At 44.1% G+C, this 23,676-nt stretch overlaps 1 protein-coding gene and 1 long non-coding RNA gene across 3 annotated transcripts in view; both read left to right on the top strand.

The window, feature by feature from the left end:
* Positions 1-2,979: 2,979 nt before the first annotated feature.
* Positions 2,980-23,676, top strand: part of LOC132451482 (uncharacterized) — a 41,623-nt gene continuing 20,926 nt past the window's right edge. Inside the window, exon 1 of the long non-coding RNA XR_009524093.1 lies at positions 2,980-4,345. This is a non-coding gene — a long non-coding RNA (uncharacterized LOC132451482). The remainder of the gene's footprint in view (positions 4,346-23,676) is intronic.
* Positions 7,878-22,144, top strand: LOC132451414 (class I histocompatibility antigen, F10 alpha chain-like). Of its 2 annotated transcripts, XM_060043958.1 has the most exons (7): positions 7,878-8,057; positions 8,984-9,256; positions 10,995-11,279; positions 12,264-12,542; positions 13,196-13,327; positions 20,435-20,484; positions 20,962-22,144. In XM_060043958.1, the coding sequence occupies exons 1-7, from the start codon at positions 8,003-8,005 to the stop codon at positions 21,028-21,030; spliced, it is 1,143 nt and encodes a 380-aa protein (XP_059899941.1). In that variant the 5' UTR covers positions 7,878-8,002; the 3' UTR covers positions 21,031-22,144. The 2 variants fall into 2 exon arrangements, with proteins under 2 accessions (XP_059899941.1, XP_059899942.1); XM_060043959.1 differs by lacking the exons at positions 8,984-9,256; positions 10,995-11,279; positions 12,264-12,542; positions 13,196-13,327; positions 20,962-22,144 and adding exons at positions 18,279-18,551; positions 18,804-19,088; positions 19,533-19,811; positions 20,097-20,228 and having other exon boundaries at positions 7,883-8,057; positions 20,435-20,632.

Here is a 23,676-nt window from a genome sequence, read left to right as displayed (position 1 = left end):
AAAATAGATAAACATAAAATATTCTGTTTCGTTATTACATCTAACATTTTTATTTGATTATTATATCACTGAGCTAAGTGCATAGGAGTTGCCTCTAAAAATAACCTTAAGAGAGAGAGAGATTCTATTTTTTTTTTTGGTTTGGTGCGGTTGCTTTTCACATTGCAATCGCAACAGTTTCAGAATTAGTCAACAACGCACATGTGTGTTTTGTCCAATGATCGTTAAATCATTGGACAAAAAAATCAGGGGCAGGGTCAACAGGTAAAGATAGAAAAGTGAGGGGAAGCGTCTGTGAAAGTAGGCCTACATTTTCATGGATATCCAGCGGGCACTCGTTGTGCTGATATTGATTTGTTGTTGCGGACCGGTCGAACTCCTTCTCCCGCATCCTGATGCTGATTGTGTTAAATGCGTCAGCATTTTTATATGTGTTTTCAAGCATACGTTTTATGTGGGTGTCTGTCCAAATATCCAATAATATTCCATCTCCTCTTTGCTCCATGCTGAATCACGACTCATTTTCGCCAGACGGTCCGACAATTTAATTTGCTGATAGTATTGGAGTTACCGGCGCTAATCAAACAATAATTCCCATAATGTGCGCGGATGAGCGGGTGCCCGTTAAAGAGGCGTATGCTTTTTAGAATTTGATCGGACCGAGGTGCGTTAGCTTTCACATCTCAAGCGAACCGCACCAGGGTTCGTTTGGAAGGGAACACCTCTTCAGGGAGTTCTCGGCCGTTTGATTTGGTGCGCATCAAAGTGAGGTGGTTGTGCATTCACACCAACGCAAACGTACTGAACCAAGGCACAAATCTCGTTTAGTGCGCACTAAATGCTGTTGGTGTGAAAGCACGAATTAACTTGTGAAACAGATAAGTATCGTCATGCAATCCATTGATTTCAACAATGTAACTGTATTCTAAATACCAACTATTTAAATTTTAACTGTAACGGAATACAGTTAGTTACATATCAAATCTAATATTCTACCGTTTTCTTAAACAAGCAATGAGAGGATGGATGCTGTAATGAACAGTCTCAAATGGGCTAGTGAAATCGAGCCATCCTTCCTGCAGGAATCTCTTACCTCTGATTGGTGGGTGGGCGTCTCCTGTTTGACGACTCCAAAAATGCAGCACGAGCGCGCCTAACATAGTTTCTGCTGTTCCTTCTGTCAAAGAGGCTTGCTAGTCTTTATCAGAAAATCCTCGATTTCCAGCTGTGTTATAACATGACCAGGTAATAATTCCTTTTAAAACCTTGACATAATCTGTCAGATGTCTATTAAATGACAGATGAACACAAGGCGATTTTATCTATGCCTCTTCTTGAATTGCTTCATGTTTTAGTTGGAAGAGGCTTGTAATGGTGCGTAGCATGATATGCATGATAAGGATCACAAGTTTTATTAAAATGTATGTTGATACAATATTCCGATATCAATAAAACAATATTTGTTTTGAACTTCGCATTTTACTTAGTCTTCACATTTTTTGTATCCATTTTCAATATTTATGTATAGTTTACTTTGAAAACCAATCTTTCTGTAACTGTAAACACCAAAAAAAAAAAGGGAAATATGTTCATTTTCGAGTGAAAATGACCCAAAGGAATTGAATATACCTAAAATTTGTTATTACAGTTCACGTCCATTTGATTATTCCTTCATCCAAACAGTCTATTTTCCTTTCATCGCTTAGTGGTTCAGAACTGCATTATTTAGCTCACACTGCCATCTATTGGCTTAGACATGCAACAGCATAGTAACTAAGAAAGGTCAGAGAATCTTGGACAGGACAAAAGAAAAATCATGGATAATATCTAATTTCCTCTAGGATGAAATAATCATTGGTATTATGAGTTTAATCGAGGTTAGACTTTTACAAAAGGTCTTTGCTTTTCTGACAATAAACCAGACAATAGACCAGTGATAAAAAAATATACATTGTGTTGGATTGAAAGATAAATAGATCGATTTCCCCCCACCAGAATAAATTTAGGATCTCCACCAGGTCACCCTAAAATGCAGCAGAATGCAGGAAATCACATCTCGGATGTCCCCCCCCCATTATTTACTTCATATACCCCTGTGGCTTCCTGGGGGCTGAGCCCTCCCGAAAAGTCAGAACCTAGAATCGCCCCTGCTGTACATAGAGCTCGTAAGGCCTGTAGCTCGTATCCTCCCCCTTTCCAAGAGGAGGATAAAAGCATCCAAAGAGGTGAACACCATTATAAGTTTGGGCATGTGGAGAGTTTCAGTCATGCCGGTGGGGAGATTATCGGTCTTGTCCACGCCAGTCGCAGGGAGCGTGACGTCACATACGAGACGTGTAGTCTTTCTCGTTATGTTTTCTACAGCCTTTAACTGAACAATTACACGGTCAAACTTGTGACATGAAAAATGATCATTTAAATCCACAAACTTCATATGTGTAACCCGGGGCATATAAAGACTGGGACCAGAAAATAATGACTTTCTCTCCATTGAAACCCTTTGATATTTTTCGATCTCATAGGTCCCATGGCCTCTACCGGAAGGGGCGTGGCTTCGGCACTCTATTATCCTTTCCGTACAACTAACTGCGGGGCTGGAGCATGGACATATTATAGAATGGACACCGGATTCCAAAATGGCGCCCATTCATTCCTATGTAAACTGCTCGATGGCGCAGGGCAACATCAAGGAGAGATGCTTCCGCATCATGGGAGCCTAGCCACGCCCTAGTTCATGACGTACCGGATGCAGAAATATTCTAGTTTTTTAGCATTGTTAGCATTGTAGCATCATAAGCGAGAGGTCTGAGCGATAGCAGTCGCATTGTTTACCGACCATGGAAGTATAAGTTAACTTCATAAATATGAAAGATTGCTCCATATAACATATAATACCAACAACATAGTAAATGTATGTTGGCCTAGAAAACAATACAGTTCAATGTTATTGCTTCAACAGCAACGAAGCCAAGTCTTGACGCCATTCCACAAAAGCTTGCCCTAGGTTCACTCGTGTCTGGTCTCTTCTCTGGTCCAACTTCTTCTTATTCTTCTTCTGTTCCACCGACAGTCGCCTCTTGGCTCCCTTATCAGTCGATTGATCCATGATGAATGCAACAATTGCCTCGCACCTGGCTGTTTATATCTAGCCGGGGCCATGTTTGGGGGTGTGTCTGTGCCGTAAAGCATTTTCGAAACCACAATCTGACTACATTTTCGAGGCGCGATTGGATACTTCTGCTGCGTCACATCCGGATTGTGTCGGTCCGAACAGAGCAAGTTGCATATTCGCTTTTTCCTTGGAGAAGCGACAAGGGGCAATGAAACACCCACCAAACGACCCAGAAATTGTTGTAGAACAATCAGAATAACTCTGAACCTGCATAATTAATGTAATTTTGGCTAAAAATGTTGCATAGTGGGCCTTTAAGAAACAGATTCCATCCAACTATTTACGAAAAATGCAATCAATAATTTATATACAAATACATGGTTACATATCGATCAGCAACGAGGTTGGAGGTGCCTACCCACATGAATATTTGTAATAGGCCTACGCCAACATTGTTAACTGTCATACAACAAGCAAATGAAAAAGTAAATACTAACACAACTGAAAAGGTTTATTAGGCTATTAACAATATTATAAAAATGATACCGTAATGCAGCCGTTCTTTGTCTTTGGATCTTTTGAATAAATGGATCAATAAATGGTGAATAGCAATGATCGCAAGCAGAGGAACGTGAGAGTCATTGAGCAGCAGCTGAACCAGTCTAAAAATCCCTTTATCACTAAAAAACTTTTGGAGATAAAAAGTCACCACAGTGCCTAAAAACCTTCAACGTCATTCATGTTAAGTAAAAGGAAAAACCTCGGTCACGAGAAGTTAACGGAGCCGTGCACTAGGCCCTCTCGAATGCCGGGCCGAAACAACATTTGTTTCACTACGACTCCTTTCAGCTGCCCACCCCTCCTTCTCCAGCAAAAAATAATAACATAAAAAGGCTAATAAAACGCTTGAGGTGGCGTTTTGAAAGACTCCAGGCTCCAGTCAGGGAAAGCTCCCAGTGGTCTGAGTCCCGATCACCACCCCCTGAGGCTTCTTGCTACATTCAAGACTTCCACTCCTGATTGCTTGGTTTTCTACGCTTCTAGAGAACATCTGTCTCTTGCTTTACGGACACAGCAGATAAATCATATCATAAGATGAGATACGCTTTGTGCTGAATGTATAGCTCGTGTGTCTGGACCAGACACACGAGCTGGGGTAGCTCGCTAGCTATGGATCGTTGGCTGACTTTGAGGCTCTTGCTTAAGCTGGGGAATGTCGATGATGATGATGATGTTTGGACATTTTTAACTAGTCAGTAATAGGAAGGGTTTGTGTCCACATGACTTGAGGAGCTCTTCTATGTGTTTGAGGTCCTCTTCTATGTGTTTGAGGTGCTCTTCTTTGTGTTTGAGGTCCTCTTCTATGTGTTTGAGGTGCTCTTCTATTTGTTTGAGGTCCTCTTCTACGTGTTTGAGGTCATATTCTATGTGTTAGAGTTAGAGGTGCTCTTCTATGTGTTTGAGGTGCTCTTCTATGTGTTTGAGGTCCTCTTCTATGTGTTTGAGGTGCTATTCTATGTGTTTGAGGTGCTCTTCTATGTGTTTGAGGTGCTCTTCTATGTGTTTGAGGTCCTCTTCTATGTGTTTGAGGTGCTATTCTATGTGTTTGAGGTCCTCTTCTATGTGTTTGAGGTGCTCTTCTATGTGTTTGAGGTGCTCTTCTATGTGTTTGAGGTCCTCTTCTATGTGTTTGAGGTGCTCTTCTATGTGTTTGAGGTGCTCTTCTATGTGTTTGAGGTGCTCTTCTATGTGTTTGAGGTGCTCTTCTATGTGTTTGAGGTCCTCTTCTGCTCAGGAGCTCCTGGTGGAACAGGTCCTACCGTATGTATATATATATATATACACATATATATGTGTGTGTGTATATATATATATATATATATATATATATATATATATATATATATATATATATATATATATATATATATATATATATACATATATATATATATATATATATATATATATATATACACATGTAGATTGTAGATATGTAGATATACATTTGTCAATATATATCTGTAGATATATATTTTTAGATATAACTTTGCAAATATATATTGGTCTTTATTTCTGTAGATATATAAAGTGTAAGGTGGAGGCTATGCACAGCCCAGGTGAACTCTGAACAGGTGAGTCTTGAGTCTCTGGAAGCAGGGAGTTCGTTCCACCAACGCGGGGCCAAAACAGAGAAGAGTTGAGATGCTGATGTGACCTTTGCTCGCTCTTAGTGATCGCGTTGCCATCAGTCGAGTTCAGCATCTTTGACTTAGCCTAACTTCAAATATACAAATAAATAAGACAATGTTCCCAAAGTTATAAATGAATAGAGAATTCAAACGGTTCTGTGTGTGGTTTGTTATTTAGTTATTTAGCTGCTACATATGTATTCAAAATATCTATATATAAGCCTCTATATATATATATATATATATATATATATATATATATATATATATATATATATATATATATATATATATATATATATATATATATATATATATATATATATATATATATATATATATATATATATATAGCCTATATAGATACATGACATATACAGGTATATACCCTACATTAGCGTGTGTCTGCTACGCGAGGGCAGACCGGAAATGGTACAGCTTCCTTTTTGCGCGAGGGGAGGCATGGACGTATTATAGAACGATAGTTACGTTCTTATAACTCTAGTTCTATGATTGTAGGCGTAGCCGTCTATGCTTCGCCTTATGGGCTTGTCCCGTGCGCACTGAACAATTTCAACTATGCACCAATCAACGTGGGCACCGCCCACATTCCCACGGCACGTGTATATAAGGCGGCGCAAAACGCTGCTCATCCTCCACGCTATTCTTTCAGCATTTGGAGGGTACAGCAGGTGGGAAACTAGACGGCTACGCCTACAATCATAGAACTAGAGTTATAATAACATAACTATCGTTCTATTTCATGTAGGCTACGCCGTCTAGGCTTCGCCTTATGGGCTAAGGTGAAGTTGTGTGCAGAGCCCAATCAATGTACTCCTGCTGGACCCCAGTCAAGAAACTTAAGTCACCAGAGCACACAAGACTCAAAAAAGCCGAGGATGTGCAAAACACAACAGCTTAATAAAAAACTAATTCCTCCAAGATCAAGCAAGGCGATGACCAAGAGAAAAAAGTGAGTCTGCAAAGCCTCCGGCCCTAATCCGTCCTTCATGGAATCCATGAAAGTGAAAGCAAAAACCAGAGTAATACGGTTTCCATGAGGTCCGCTACCACTGGGGGCGGAGCTACGGAGTGCAACTCTCCAATAAGGAGCTTCTCTCGTCCGTTTCTTATTTTTTTTAAACGGCGGGAGTGCCATACTGGCAGACAAAACCAACTTGTCAAACGGCGAGCCAATAGGAACCTCTCTACTCCGCTTTCCATTTTAAAACCCCGCTTCGGCATCAGGGTTGGAGGCAGCGCCCTGGAGCGCTGGAACCGGCCTGGACCCCGCTTCCTCACGGCCTGCTGGTGGGAGGAGCCCGTGAGAATCAACCCCGAACCGGGAACGATTCTCACGGACGGCCTGCTGGTGAGCGAGCAGCTCTGAGAACCGGGGCCCAAATAGTCCATCCGGAGCTAATGGGCCCTGGACGAGGCCGGCCCGCTCTCGTTCCGGAACCGCGGTTTGAGAGAGCCATACGGCCCTCTGGACCGGCCGGCCGAAACGGCTACCGGCTGGCACAGCTGAAGGATGGCGCTGGAGAAGCGGGAAACCACCAGCCATCTCGCGGCCCCCTCCGGGCCGTAAGCCTCCCTGCCAGCCGACAAGGAGACCAGGGCAGAGTAGAGCAGGGCGATGTTGTTGACAGACGAACACCCTGTCCGTCAGGCCGGCAATCTGCTTCTGGAGGCGGTCGGGGGGCAGCGGCTCCTCGTTAGGACGCCATCCGGCGCCCGGACAGAGAAGCGCTGCCAGGGAAGGCTCTAACAGCTGAGTATCAGCCCACCCCTCCACGTTGGTGAAGCCAGTGAAGGCCCTCACCTGGGCCTTTAGAGTAGAGGGGTCCCCACCCGCAGCGGTGAAAAGGCGCTGAACCGGTGGGAACAGGGGGCACAGGGTAACCCGCCGGGAGGCAGACAGGGTGCGAGAACACTCGCCCTGCATGTCATCCAACATGGGGGGGGCGAGTGGCGGGGCCGGCATAGGGATGCCCTTGATGGCCGCCGCCTCACCCATGATCTCGCCGAAGAGATCGGTCATCCGGCGCGGTCTCTCCCTCGGGACGATAGCGGCTTCGGTGGAAGCCCCGGAGCGGGAGAACTCTGACGCAGAGCCAGGAAAGCTCGTCGGCGTCCTGGGCGTCCGGAACTCCGGCCCCGAAGATGTCGATGGCCTCAGCGAGATCCACCGACGGGGAGAAAAAGAGGTGCCTGAAGAGGAGCCCCTCTTCAGGCAGCGCGCGGCAGGCGGCGCAGGAGGCGGGGGCACCCGAGGCACCTGAAACACGCCCGGTGTCCGTCACCCGGAGCCAGGGAGGCGGGACAGGAGGCGCACTGAGGCCCTGACAAGGCCTGCCAGCTCTTACAGGAGCGCTCTCCAGTGGCCCTGAAAAGGTTGGTCAGTACAAACCGCTGAAAGAAAAGGGAGGATGGGCAGCGTTTTGCGCCGCCTTATGTACACGGTGCCGTGGGAATGTGGGCGGTGCCCACGTTGATTGGCGCATAGTTGAAATTTTTCAGTGCGCGCGCACGGGACAAGCTCATAAGACGAAGCCTAGACGGCGTAGCCTACATGAAATAGAACAGGTGTAACACCTGAAAAGTTGGAGAGTCTTGCCGCTCGGAGTACACAGCGCTACCAAAAACCGGACTCCGATACCCGAGAGAACCGTATAAATCGGTTGAAAGCATTAGAATGTGGTCCGGTTCAGCGCTGGTTCTGCTCTGTGTAATTTTGACCGTGAACGCAGGTAAAAAAACTTTTTATTCTGACTAATCCGCGAAAGTAAAAGCTATACACTTTGGCAAAGCGAGAGTGTTATTTCCTACTTTGAGTGTATGTATTAACGTTGGTTTGACGGCCATAGCTGGTGTGAGGTAGTTTGCCAGTGTTCTGGTTACTCACAAAGAGTCTGCCTGGCAACACGCACATTATAACCCATGTTATATATATTTTATTTTACCCCTCACAGCTCATAAACCTTTATTTAAAACGACGTTCTGAAATTTGTAAAGATCCTAGTGCTTTTTATCTAGAAAAAACGCAGATCAACCTTTACGTGTATTTGTTTAGCAACTAGTTATCACGAAACCATGAGAATAGACCAATAACTAGTAGTTATACCAATAGCAAAACACGTTTAATTTAGACATAGCCGCTTGCTGTGATTCCATTAAGTAGTATCCTTAGTGTGTGTGTGTGTGTGTGTGTGTGTGTGTGTGTGTGTGTGTGTGTGTGTGTGTGTGTGTGTGTGTGTGTGTGTGTGTGTGTGTGTGTGTGTGTGTGTTATGTGTGTGCGTGGAGACATCGTTGTCATATTTCCTCAGTGAGGGCGGGGCCGTGGTTAATGATGGTGTCACAGTAGGCCTGCATACCATTCACAACACGCTTTGTGTTGGTAGGACTGAGGTATCTCGACAACAACAAAGTCCATCACCTGGGCCCTCCCAGCGGGTGGTGTCGTCATTAGAGGCTGTGAGATAACATTTAACATGACATACCATTGTATTATCGCGTTGGGGATTTACACAAAATCCTTAAATATCACGATATGCTTAAGAATGCAAAATATCAAATGAAAGAGAAAGCGAGGCAGAGTGCCGGGGACACTGAGGCCCGCGGGGGGTCAGTGACTCGTCTGATCCCTTCAGTGCTGTTGAACCCTGCTCCTCCCAGAAGTCCACTCGCTGACCTACATCTACACGGCCTTCACCCGGCCCGTCGGCCTGCCCGGCATCCACGAGTTCTCTGCCATCGGCCTGCTGGACGGCCAGCCCATCGACTACTTCGACAGCGACACCCAGGTGAAGGTGCCCAGGGAGGACTGGATGAAGGAGCGTCTGGACAAGGAATACTGGGACAAGGGCACCAGCTCCCGGCAGACCAAACAGCAGTGGTTCAAGGTCAACCTCAAGATCCTCACCGACCGCCTGAGGAAGAATGACACAGGTGCTCTGTCTGTCTGTCTGTCTGTCTGCCTGCCTGCCTGCCTGCCTGCCTGCCTGCCTGCCTGTCTGGTTGGTTGGTTGGCAGTTGTCTACCTGTCTGTATACCTGTCCGTCTGGCTTTCTGTCTGTCTGGTTGGCTGTCTAACATTCTGTCTAACTGTGCGTTCACACTAGGGGTGTGACTGGGTACACTTGTACACGTGTAACCGGTTAGTAAATCATAACCGTTTAGGAAAAATCTGTAAACGAAAACCGAAAAAAAATAAATAACACATACTATTTATTTTGCGATTAATAAAGCTACAAATGTTCCACTTGGACAACATTAAGGAGCTAATAGATGCACGCGATACATGTTGGGTAACTGAACACGGGCATTAGGCAACACGGATCTTCTCAATGGTGTGGAAGGCTCTGTTCACTTGCATGGGTAGTAGTAGTCCGGTAACTTGTCAACCCCAGCCGCAACCAAAGACGTTCGGCGGACTATTTCTCTGTACAACACTACGAATGCTGGTAACAAATTATAAATTGTAAAAAGAAACAACATGTGCAGTTATTTTTTCGTTTTGGCAAGTAGCCGTGTAATAAGCGGGATAATGTAGCCCATAGAACGTCGCCGGTCATTATCGCGAAAATAAGATAAAATAAGATAATGACCGGCGTTCTATACATTATCCCTAGCCTACATATATATTTAGCAGAGTAGGCCTGAGTAACAAATGTGTACAAAGTTACACATGAATGAAACCGGGCTAGGGCTCATAATTACAGTTAATGTGTCGGGCCGGGCTCAGACAGAACGTGCACGGGCTCGGGCCGGGTCGGGCTTGATTTTCTGGGCCCGATCTAAACTCTACCCTCCATTGGTCGTATAGCGCGACTGCGGTCAACTTAAAAAATAAATAAACGGTTAACCGTGTACACGTAAAAAAAGGGGATGTGGAACCGTTGACAATTTTTTGTAACTGTTCACACCAAACGCGACATTTGTCGCCCGTTCGCGTTGTCGCCGAAGTTTTGTCGCACCACAAATCATAATCTCTCGCTGTGCAAGTTTTGTCTAATTTGTCGCGCCACAACAAGATTACCACCATTGCATGTCTTTACCTTTTGTGGAAGAGGGAGAGACGTCGGAGGACCCCACACAGTGTATTCATAATATTGTAATGACCACAGAAGAGGCAGTGAATGAAGTATTGAATAGACAGAGATTTATTAGATAGGCCTACCTAATAAACCGTTGGAACACACAAGACCGGAAACATAGCAACGCCGGTAAACAAACCCCGAGAAGCCCAATCCCTATGAGAGCTCCCCGCGCTTTTGGCTGTGATATTATTTATACAAATATTATATTATATACTATTATATTATACATAGAGCTCCGGGAGTCGCAAGCGGCAACATTCTCTTTCTCCTCCATGCTGCAGTTCACCCCGCACGGCACTGCACTGAGTTTGACGGTTGAACGCTGATTGGCTGTTACGTTACACATGTGACTCAGTGGCCACGCTGTTGAACACTGATTAGCTGTCATCACGCAAAATTCGCGTCAAAGTTGAAATATTTCAACTCGAGCGAATTTGTCACGCCACAAATCCTCGTGAACGCGCTCGCCTGTGCACGGCGAAAGTGTGGCGCGACAAATCAAATCCTGTCGCCCCGTCGCGTTTGGTGTGAACGCACAGTAACATTCAGGCATTCTATTGTTTCCTCTCTCTCTCTCTCTCTCTCAGATAACCACGTTCTCCAGTGGAGACATGGATGTGAGGTAAACACTGAAGGCCCTAAGAGGAAGCTCAGTGGGATTGACCAGTACAGCTATGACGGAGACAACTTCCTGTCCTTCGACAGCCATCACAAGCAGTGGGTCGCCCCCATGTTCGGAGCCCTGCCGACCAAGCGCAAGTGGGACCGCATCCAGGAGCTCAACGACTACACCGACGAATACCTTCACAACGAGTGTGTCCATTGGCTGGACACCTTCCTCAAATACAGGAAGGAGGCCAATATTACGGCCTGTAAGTGTGGAACCGTCCCCTCAGCTGTAATCTGACATCACAGAGTACCAGAGCCCGATCCATACTGGATTTTAGGGGCCGATGCCGATACCAATATTAGGGAGTAAACGATAACAGATATCAACCGATTTTCAAAAAATATAGATATATTTACATTTCGAAAGATTCAAATCGGCAAACACTTTCGCCAATACCGTTATATGCTGATTAAAATCATCCAACCGATATATGGGTCGGGCTTTACATGCGGGTTGTCAATATATTGCAGCCTGCAGCTAGCCTGGCAAGCCAGACCCTTATCGGAAAGATATTGGCTCTGGTCTCGTACGGTGGCAGTGTGGGCCGGATAAACGGTTGTCTTTCAAGTTCCCTCTGCACGCAATAGGATAGCGCTACAACCAATCAGAGCAACGAAGAAGGTGACGTGGTCAGAGCGACGGAAATTTCCACTGGGAAGTGTTGTGAATGGTGGATTGAGAGAATGGAGACCAACGACGAAACTTTTACCGTATCCGGTCTGCAAAACTTAATACATCTATCTTTTCCAGGAAAGACTTCAGCGCAGTTCTTTATTCATTTCTCAAAGAAAATGATAACTTCAAGTCTTGAAGAGTCGCGGTCAAAGCCGAGTCGAAAGACTGCTGTTCGCCAGCAGCAGCAACCATTATTGTTTATCTCTAACACGGAACCGTTGCAGCTCTGTCGTCATTCGGCTCGATTCCGCCCCTCACAATCTGATTGGCCTTTCATATTTTCTGTTTCCAGCAGCGAAAAACGACGACAGAAGGCTAGACCTCCCTGGCTGCAAATTAAATTTGCTGCCGCTAGGGGCGTCTAGATTTCTAGGCTAGCCTGCAGCAGCCTTTAGGACCATGGACCTTAGGTCTTTGGACCATTACGTCAGTTTAACAACATTCAGACCATGGGGAACCCAATACCTGGCAGCCTGGATCCAAACGGGAATAATTGTGTTTCTTTCCACAGTGCGACCGGAAGTCTACATGTCCGCCAGGCCATTCAAGGACAACCTGAAGCTCAGCTGCCTGGCCACAGGCTTCCATCCCAAGGAGATCACTATGAACATCAGGAGGGACGGCCATTTGGTGGACCGCTACGATGGTCTGCAGTCCACGGGGGTCCGTCCTAACGGGAACGGGACCCACCAGATCAAGATGTGGGTGATGATTCCTGGGGGCGACACGGCCAAGTACACCTGTGAAGTCAACCACCCTGCGAGCAACATCCATGAGGTCAAAGAGTGGGGTAAGAGTCTTGTGGGGTAAGAGTCTTGTGGGGTAAGAGTCTTGTGGGGTAAGAGTCTTGTGGGGTAAGAGTCTTGTGGGGTAAGAGTCTGGTGGGGTAAGAGTCTTGTGGGGTAAGAGTCTGGTGGGGTAAGAGTCTTGTGGGGTAAGAGACTTGGAAGAGTCTCATGGGGTAAGAGTCTCATGGGGTAAGAGTCTCGTGGGGTTAGAGTCTGGTGGGGTTAGAGTCTTGTGGGGTAAGAGTCTCGTGGGGTTAGAGTCTGGTGGGGTTAGAGTCTTGTGGGGTAAGAGTCTTGTGGGGTAAGAGTCTTGTGGGGTAAGAGTCTTGTGGGGTAAGAGTCTTGTGGGGTAAGAGTCTTGTGGGGTAAGAGTCTTGTGGGGTAAGAGTCTTGTGGGGTAAGAGTCTTGTGGGGTAAGAGTCTTGTGGGGTGAGAGTCTTGTGGGGTAAGAGTCTTGCAGAGTCTGGGGTTTCCTCTTCAGCCGCTGAGCAGGTGGGGCAGCGTCCAGACCTGTGGGGTCAGTCAGAGTGCATGGAGGACTAAATAAGAAGTATCATTATTCTACTGGCGCTGCCTGATGAGTAGGATACGAGATGTAGCATGAGTCCTATGGACGTATCGACGGCTGATGTTGACTCTGTTGGATCGTGTTTAGATCACCACGTGGAGGCTGAGGGACCCCCCATTGGACTCATTGTCGGGGCTGCTGTTGGTCTACTGGTGGTGGGGGTCATTATCACTGGTGTGGTGATTATCCTCAGGAGAAAGAGGACACCAGCGGAAAAAGGTAAAATAAATATAGATTAGCGTTAATACACTAATATCATGGATAGTTTAATATTGATAACCTGATATAATATTTAGTTTAACATGAATACACTAATATAATGAATAGTTTAATGTTAATACACTAATAGAATTGATAGTTTAATGTTAATACACAAATATAATGGATAGTTTAATGTTAATACACTAATATAATGGATAGTTTAATGTTAATACACTAATATAATGGATAGTTTAACATTAATACACTAATATTATGCATAGTTTAACATTGATGCACTGTCCATCTCAGTTCACTACCCTCGATGAATACTCAGCTTTATGAAGTACTCGTCATTTGTTGTGTTGACCAGGACCTCGGTGTGGTAGCATTTAAATATCACTACAAATAACATCATTACTACCCTAACTAATACTAGAAATACTACCAATGTCCATGACCTGGCTGTTCTGACTGTTCATGACCTGACTATTCTGACTGTTGACTATTATGAACTTCAATTCCCAGCATCCTTCACTTCAAGCTTATTTCATATTTCTAGATGCTAATTGGATATTACATTTCATGTTGAATAAATACCGTTTGGATTTATGTATATTTGTAATATTTGTAATGTTTGTATTGCTTTGCTGTTCTTGGTAATTGGTATTACTATCATATGTGTACAGGAGATCCATTGATCAAAAACTGTTGCAACTCACAGGTCCCAGATCTGACTCCAGCACGTTAATGCACTGATATTTCGGATAGTTTAACGTTAATTACCTGGTATAACTGATAGTTTAACGTTAATAACCTGGTAGTACTATAGTTTAATGTTAATAACCTGGTATTACAGATAGTTTAACGTTAATAACCTGGTAGTACTATAGTTTAATGTTAATAACCTGGTATTACAGATAGTTTAACGTTAATAACCTGGTAGTACTATAGTTTAATGTTAATAACCTGGTATTACAGATAGTTTAACGTTAATAACCTGGTGTTACGATAGTTTAACGTTAATAACCTGGTAGTACTATAGTTTAACGTTAATAACCTGGTATTACGATAGTTTAACGTTAATAACCTGGTATTACGATAGTTTAACGTTAATAACCTGGTGTTACGATAGTTTAACGTTAATAACCTGGTATTACGATAGTTTAACGTTAATAACCTGGTAGTACTATAGTTTAATGTTAATAACCTGGTATTACAGATAGTTTAACGTTAATAACCTGGTATTACGGCTAGTTTAACGTTAATAACCTGGTATTACGGATAGTTTAATATCAGCATTGTAACGCACTGTACTGTATTTTGTATCTCAGTTTACTATCTAGGAATACTCTATGCAGCTTAATATTTGTAATATTTGTAATGTATGTATTCTTGCCTTGCTCTGCTTTCTATCTTAAGCAGAGCAATCGTGGGAAACAGTTTTATTATATTATTACTATCATATGTGTACAGGAGGTCCATTGACCTTTCACTGTTGTATCTCACAGGTCCCGGCTCTGAAGCCAGCTCTGGTTGCAGCTCTGGTATCGGCTCTGGTATCGGCAATGGTTCAAGCTCAGGTTTCTGCGATGATATCAGCACTGGTTCCAGCGATGGTTCAAGTGTTGGTTCCCGCTCCAGTCAGGAGATGCTCCCAGTGGTCTGAGTCCCGACCACCACCTCCTGGGACGTCTTGCTACATTCAAGACTTCCACTCCTGATTGCTCGGTTTCTTCTACGCTTCTAGAGAACGTCTGTCTGTTGCTTTACGGACGACAGCAGATAAATCATATCATAAGATGAGATACGCTTTGTGCTGAATGTATAGCTCGTTGACAGATAGAGATAAAAAAACAGGTTATTTCATACTTTGTGTGTATGTATTAACGTTGGTTTGACGGCCGTAGATGGTGTGAATTAGTGGCCTGTGTTCTGGTAACTCACAGAGTCTGCCTGGCAACATGCACTTTGGGCTCTGATAGGTCAGACGAGATGCAGGAAGTAAGGGACAATGACACAGTTACAATAACTCATATTACATAAATATATAAAGTTTCATATTTTACCACTCGCAGCTCATAAACCTTTATTAAAAACGACTTTCTGAAATTTGTTGGGAAATGTAAAGGTCCTGGTGCTTTTTATCTAGAAAAACTGCAGATCAACGTCTGTGTGTATTTGTTTACAGGCAACTAGTTATCACAATACCATTAGAATAGACCAGTAACGAGTTATACAGGCCATTTTTTGGTCCCAGTCCAGCCCTGCCAATACCATTAGGGTAGACCAATAACTAGTTAGACCAATAGCGGGTTATCACGCATTAGAATAGACCAGTAAATAGTTGTACCAATACCATTAGAATAGAACAATAACTAGTTTATACCAATATCAATACACGTTTAATTTGTGATTAAAGGGACACTGTGTAATATTTTAAGTCGTTTATTACCTCAAATCAACGTATTCATTCATAAATAAGTCCTCATTGGTATAAAATTATCTTATTATCAAATACACAAATCTATTTAGATCAACCGTGAAGCACTACCAGGAGGGCAACCAGGGGCCTGTACTACGAACCTCGATTAGAGGGTTAGCGAGGTATGTTGAGCTCAAAGCCTGGGTTAGCTGGACCACGAAAGTCGATCTCTTTTAGCGTCGCTGTATCACCATGGTGACTGATGCTCGCAACCAAACCTGGTCGGGAGCAGGTTTTCAGCTTATGCCGCGTTTCCACTGCAGGGTGCGGTACGGTTCGGTTCGCCTCAGTCCGGGAGGGAGGGGGCGGTATAGCCCAGCTCAGTTCCGAGGTCGCGTTTCCACCGCCGACAGTACCCTTTATGGTAGGCCGGATGTCGATCGCCGCGGCAGCTACGTAAACATCGTAAACAACGTCTTCCTCCCCAAGAATGCAGAGGAACGCCTCCACCTCCTTGTTCGCCCAAGCAAGCGTTTTACGCGACATGTTCATTGTAAAGAATGATACCTCGAGGCTACTGTTTGTTTGTTTTTATCCCCAAGTTGCCCGGAAGTGACGGTTCTGTCGACCAATCAACGGATGGGGTGTGTAGCTCGAATTTTCCGGTACACTTTCAGGCGTCTCGACTCGTTTTCAGTACCCCAACGGAGGAGTACTGAAAATGAGGGCAAAACGAGTACGGCTCAGTCCGGGTCACTCACACTTTTGGCCGTGGAAACGCAACCCGTACCGCACCTTTGCGAACCGAACCGTACCGCACCCTGCAGTGGAAACGCGGCATTAGTCTACCCGGAGATCGGCAACTTAAATCGGCGTGCGCAGCTTCCTAGCCCCTCTTCCGACAATGGCGTCAACATTTCTGGGTGTTCCCGTGGACCTCGGCGCACTTATCGTACAGGCGTCTCTCCGGAGACAGAGGGTTTTACGGGACAGAACCGATTCCTTGGCATTGTCTGACGATATTCTTTATGAGAGATACAGATTCTCAACAGAGGGTATTCGTTATTTGATCGTCCTTGTTGGACCGTATGTAGGCAATGCTACACAAAGAAGCCGTGCACTTACTTTTGCGCAGTGTGTCTGTGTTTCAAGTTCAAAGGTGGCCCCACGTTCAACGTACATTAACCTTGGATAGTCAAGTGCCGTGTTGTCCATTATCCCTTACATAGGCCTAATTATGTCAGTGACACAATTAGGCCTAAGTATTTTTTATTCTACAAATTCATATTATAGCTGTGAGAATTGTTAAGAAAAATCTCCTCCATAGTCGCCCTGAAGTCACAGGCCGACAGAGTCTCCTGCAAGAATCAGGGAAACCTATTATAGGACATTCTTTCCAAAAATTTAACATTTAGAAGAATACGTGACACTTTGCTTTGATAGTTACATACCTCTGATTGGAGATTAATTGTCGACGGCTCCTCCAAAATAAGGTTTGTACCTTCAACTAAAAATGACACGATTAATTTACACTCAATCATTTCACATTTGATTAGCAAGACAATTATTGATGTCCATTGCCAATACATGAATACATACTCATTACAAATGCCTTGGAAGTCGAGGCAGTGGGGTCAGAGGACACCCCCCCTTCCACTCCTACCATCATCGGCGACCTTCGTTATTGGCGAGAGCCAGCTCCTCCGAAGAGGTGAAGGGTTGTGGAGCGGTCCCCCTCCCAGTCGTATTCATTTGAGTTTTCATTTTATTTGCTACAGGTAATCAACATGTTAGTAAAGGTTGGAGCCTAGGCCATTGCAAATCATAGCCTAGATTCACCTGAAATTATTCAAATGGATGCTTACAACTTACCACATTGAATAATATTTTTATATTTATTTTTGACTTGGCCCCATGTGCGTAGGAGCGTGCTGGCACCACATCTATGGGGGTAAAAGGCATGATGATACATGATCGTTTTTAGACAATATGCAGAAGGGGGGGGGGGGGGAGATTGGCTCCAGCAAAAACATATTGGAAGCACAAAGAAATGTATTGCTCTTCTCCAAACCCTTCTGCAGGGCGAATTCAAATCGCCGGCAGAATGAAGACCTTGGTTTCTCGTCAACAACAAAGTCCATCTCCTGGGCCCTCGCAGCGTGCAGTGTCGTCATTAGAGGCTGTGTCAGTTAGAGGCTGTGTCAGTTAGAGGCTGTGTCAGTTAGAGGCTGTGTCAGTAAGAGGCTGTGTCAGTTAGAGGCTGTGTCAGTTAGAGGCTGTGTCAGTTAGAGGCTGTGTCAGTAAGAGGCTGTGTCAGTAAGAGGCTGTGTCAGTTAGAGGCTGTGTCAGTATGAGGCTGTGAGATATGATAACATTTTATTATCGCGTTGGGGATTTGCACAAAAATCCTTAAATATCACGATATGCTTAAGAATGCAAAATATCAAATGAAAGAGAAAGCGAGGCAGAGTGCCGGGGACACTGAGGCCCGCGGGGGTCAGTGACTCGTCTGATCCCTTCAGTGCTGTTGAACCCTGCTCCTCCCAGAAATCAACTCGCTGACCTACATCTACACGGCCTTCACCCGGCCCGTCGGCCTGCCCGGCATCCACGAGTTCTCTGCCATCGGCCTGCTGGACGGCCGGCCCATCGACTACTTCGACAGCGACACCCAGGTGAAGGTGCCCAGGGAGGACTGGATGAAGGAGCGTCTGGACAAGGAATACTGGGACAAGGGCACCAGCTCCCGGAAGATCAAACAGCAGTGGTTCAAGGACAACCTCAAAATCCTCACCGACCGCCTGAGGAAGAACGACACAGGTGCTCTGTCTGTCTGCCTGCCTGTCTGTCTGTCTGTCTGTTTGTCTGTCAGTCTGCCTGCCTGTCTGTCTGTCTGCCTGGCTATCTGTCTGTCTGGCTCTCTGTCTGGTTGGCTGGCTGTCTAACAGTCTCTCTCTCTCTCTCTCTCTCTCTCTCTCTCTCTCTCTCTCTCTCTCTCTCTCTCTCTCTCTCTCTCTCTCTCTCTCTCTCTCTCTCTCTCTCTCTCGCTCTCTCTCTCTCTCTCTCTCTCAGTTAACCACTATCTCCAGTGGAGACATGGTTGTGTATTGGACACTGAAGGCCCTGAGAGGAAGCTCAGTGGGATTGACCAGTACAGCTATGACGGAGACTACTTCCTGTCCTTCGACAGCGTTAACAAGCAGTGGGTCGCCCACATGGACGAAGCCCTGCCGACCAAGCGCAAGTGGGACGGCATCCAGCAGCTCAACGCCTACACCGAAGGCTACCTTCACAACGAGTGTGTCCAGTGGCTGGACACCTTCGTCAAATACAGGAAGGAGGCCAATATTAAGGCCGGTAAGTGTGGAACCGTCCCCTCAGCTGTAATCTGACATCCCAGAGTACCAGAGCACGATCCATACTGGATTTAAGGGGCCGATGCCGATACCGATAACAATATTAGGGAGAAAACGATTACAGATGCCAACCGATTTTCAAAATATAGATATATTTACATTTCTAAAGTTTTCAAATCGGCAAACATTTTCGCCTATACCGTTAAAGGCCAACATCGACCGATAAAATAAGACAACCGATATATGGGTCGGGCTTTACACGCGTGTTTTCAATATATTGCAGCCTGCAGCGGCCTTTAGGGTTAGGACCATGGACCTTAGGTCTTTTGACCATGGACCTTAGGTCTTTGGACCATTAGTCAGTTTAACACCAATCGGACCATTGGGAACCCAAAACCTGGCAGCCACTGGATCCAAACGGGAATAATTGTGCTTCTTTCCACAGCACGACCGGAAGTCTACATGTCCGCCAGGCCATTCAAGAACCACCTGAAGCTCAGCTGCCTGGCCACAACCTTCCATCCCAAGGATATCATTATGAACATCAGGAGGGACGGCCATTTGATGGACCGCTTGGATGGTCTGCAGTCCACGGGGATCCGCCCTAACGGGGACGGGACCCACCAGATCAAGATGTGGGTGTTGATTCCTGGGGGCGACACGGCCAAGTACACCTGTGAAGTCAACCACCCTGCGAGCAAGATCCATGAGGTCAAAGAGTGGGGTAAGAGTCTGGTGGGGTAAGAGTCTTGTAAGAGTCTTGTGGGGTAAGAGTCTTGTGGGGTAAGAGTCTTGTGGGGTAAGAGTCTTGCAGAGTCTGGGGTTTCCTCTTCAGCCGCTGAGCAGGTGGGGCAGCGTCCAGACCTGTGGGGTCAGTCAGTGTGCATGGAGGACTAAGTAAGAAGTATCATTATTCTACTGGCGCTGCCTGATGAGTAGGATACGAGATGTAGCATGAGTCCTATGGACGTATCGACGGCTGATGTTGACTCTGTTGGATCGTGTTTAGATCACCACGTGGAGGCTGAGGGACCCCCCGTTGGACTCATTGCCGGGGCTGTTGTTGGTCTACTGGTGGTGGGGGTCATTATCACTGGTGTGGTGATTATCCTCAGGAGAAAGAGGACACAAGCGGAAAATGGTAACATAATATAGTTTAACGTTAATACACTAATATTATGGATAGTTTAATGTTAATACACTAATATAATGGATAGTTTAATGTTAATACACTAATATAATGGATGGTTTTACATTGATACACGAATATAATGGATGGTTTAACATTGATGCACTGATAGTTTAACATCAACATTCTAACACACTGTACTGTACTTTGTATTGTAGTTGTCCCGATCCAGCCCGTGCAGATGGAACACCAGACCCTACTCACAGGTACACCTCCCATCTCAGTTTACTACCCTCTATGAACACTCAGCTTTATGAAGTACTCATCATTTGTTGTGTTGACCAGGACCTCAGTACTGTAGCATTTAACTATCACTACAAATAATATCATTACTACCCTAACTAATACTGCAAATAATATCATTACTACCCTAACTAATACTACAAATAACATCATTACTACCCTTTACATCGTACTGTACTGTTTTGTGAAAGGTACACCTACCATCTCAGTTTACTATCTAGGAATACTCTATGAAGCTTAATATTTGTAATATTTGTAATGTATGTCTTGCCTTGCTGTACTTGGTTGTTGTCAGTTTTTCTTTTTCTTTTTTTCTTTCTATTTTAAGCAGAGCATTCGTGAGAAACAGTTTTATTCTATTGTTACTATCGTACGTATACACGAGATGCATTGACCTTTCACTGTTGTATCGCACAGGTGCCAGGATGGTTCCTGCTCTGGTTCCAGCTCTGGTATGAGCTCTGGTTCTAGCTCCAGTCTGGACCATCCCCCTGATCTAACTCAGGTCTGAGTCCCGACCACCACCTCCTGGGGCGTCTTGTTACATTCAAGACTTCCACTCCTGATTGCTGGGTTTCTTCTACGCTTTCTTTTACGCTTTCTTTTACGCTTCTTCTTTAGTGTTGTAAATAAACTTCCAAAGCTTTTCAAATCTTATTTGGAAAATAACTTCACATGGTGTGTCTTTTTACAATTTATTCGTTACCAGCATTTGTAGTGTTGATCAGCAGTGAAATAGTCCGCTATAAGACGTTGCTTAGCAACCGAAGACGCTGGGGTAGACAAGTCACCGGACTACTACCCATGCAAGTGAACGGAGCGTTCCACGGCATTGAGAAGACCCGTGTAATAAAGGCCTATAAAATGTCGGTTTATGGCATAGATTTCTCCTCAAATTAGGCCAATAAAGCAATGATAACAAAAACAAAAAAAACGATTGATTGTTTAATTGTTTAACATGAATTGGCTAAACAAATGACCACTGTAGCATATTTAAACACAATTCAAATTGTGCAGAGAATTATTTCCATTGGTCATTGTCAGTGGCGGCTGCCTGCCGATCAAACATGTTGGTGGGGCACAGTAACAGACAGGGTTCTGAGGTTCTCCCCCCCCCCCCCCCCCCCCCATCATTTTTTTGGAATTTAATAGATTTGAATTCCTGTATTCTGGTGCATTTTGGGGATGGCCACTACCTATTTACCTGCTTTTCATTCAGATTCATAGCCTACATCCTGACTTGCAGGGCCTGGACAAGCTTACACTGCATATACAGACCTACTTCATGGCCATTCCACCAGCCATTGCTATTTGACCCATTGTTGTTATTCTGATATTGAGACAAATCATGATCACTGTCCTATAGCGTCCATTTTTTGTGAGTCTCAATGTCTACTTCAAATGCAGTTAGAAATATGGGACAGTTGCTTCATTTTGTTTATATGCTACAGGCCGAAAGACTAAATTAATATGTAACTTACCTGCTCCTTTTAAGTAAAACATTGCTTGGGGAGTCCAATTCCTCCACTGAAAAGGGTGGAAAGTGCTCACAACTCTCTGCTAGTTAGCGATCTATGACACTGTTGTTTTTTATTGGTCGTCATGAATAAAAACATAAGGGGTAACACTGTTGTTTTTTATTGGTCGTCATGAAGAAAAACATAAGGGCCTGTAAAGACTGTTGTCTTTGTCAAATAAAATATAAGGGGTAACACTGTCGTTTTTTATCAGTCGTCATGAAAAAAACATAAGGGGTAACACAGTCGTTTTTTATTGGTCGTCATGAAAAAAAAGTAAGGGAAATAATAGAAATACACACATACATTTTAATGTAAAACATAAGGGGTAACACTGTTGTCTTTGTCAAATAAAATATAAGGGGTAACACTGTTGTTTCTGAAAAAAAAAGAAAAAAAACATAAGGAAAATAATAGAAACACACAGATACCTTTTAATGTCATGTATATCCTCTTTATTAATGATCGATTATTGTGTATTGTCATCGCCTCAGTGGTGCAGTGGAGTGCACTCTGCCTAACCCCCTGGAGACCGCGGCTCAATTACTGTGGAAAACACAATATCTTTAATTTGAAACGTAATGCTATCATGTCTATTGCATATATATTGTCATATATAACCACAGACATTTATAAATTATAAATCTCAGCGGGAAGTGGAGAGTGCTGTGAGCTAACCCCCTGGAGACCGGTGTTCAAGTCTGGTTGATGTCCTCTGTTGGAAGACTCTTATCTCTATTTCATGTGAATTATAAAGTCAAGTATAACCATTGTGTTGAGTATATTTGGTGTCTTGATGGTGCATTGATAAGTTCGGAGGTTAATACTCTAAACAGCTCAGGTTCGGATCCCAGCAAAAACGTCAACAGGGGTACCACTGTTGTCATTTATTGGACATGAAAAAAATCATAAGGGGCAAAACTGTTGTTTTTTATTGGTCGCCATGAAAAGAAACATAAGGGGTACCACTGTCGTTTTTTATTGGTCAACATGGAAAAAACATGAGGGGTAACTCGTTTTTTATCGGCCGTCATGAAATAAAGATAAGGGGTAACACTGTCAATATTCATCCAATAAAACATAGGGAGTAACACTGTTGTTTTTCTTTGGTCGTCATGAGGAAAAACAAAAGGGGTAACACTAGTTTTTTATTGGTCGTCATGAAAAAAAAACATAAGGGGTAACACTGTTGTTTTTATTGGTCGTCATGAAAAAAAAGATAAGGGGTAACACTGTTGTTTTTTTATTGGTCGTCATGAAAAAAAACATAAGGGGTAACACTGTTGCTTTTTATTGGTCTTCATGAAAAAAAAAGGGTAACGCTGTCATTTTTTATCTGTTGCCATGAAAAACCCATAAGGGGTAACACTGTCGAAATGTATCGAATAAAACATAGGGGGTAACACTGTCGTTTTTATCACATGAAACATGAGGGGTGACACTGTCGTTTATTATTGCTCGTCATGAAAAAAAAAAATTGAAAAAATAAAAAAATTATCCTTGTCAAATAAAATATAAGGGGTAACACTGTTGTTTTTCATCAGTCATCATGGGAAAATAACATAAGTGGTAACAATTTCGTTTTTATCAAATGAAACGTAAAGGGTAACACTGTCGTTTTTTATCTGTCATCATAAAGA

Source organism: Gadus macrocephalus, chromosome 22, assembly GCF_031168955.1.
Source record: "Gadus macrocephalus chromosome 22, ASM3116895v1".
NCBI classification, from domain to species: Eukaryota; Metazoa; Chordata; class Actinopteri; order Gadiformes; family Gadidae; genus Gadus; species Gadus macrocephalus.
The sequence above is the reverse complement of the archived record's forward strand: the minus strand, read 5'-3'. Positions and strand labels throughout refer to the sequence as shown.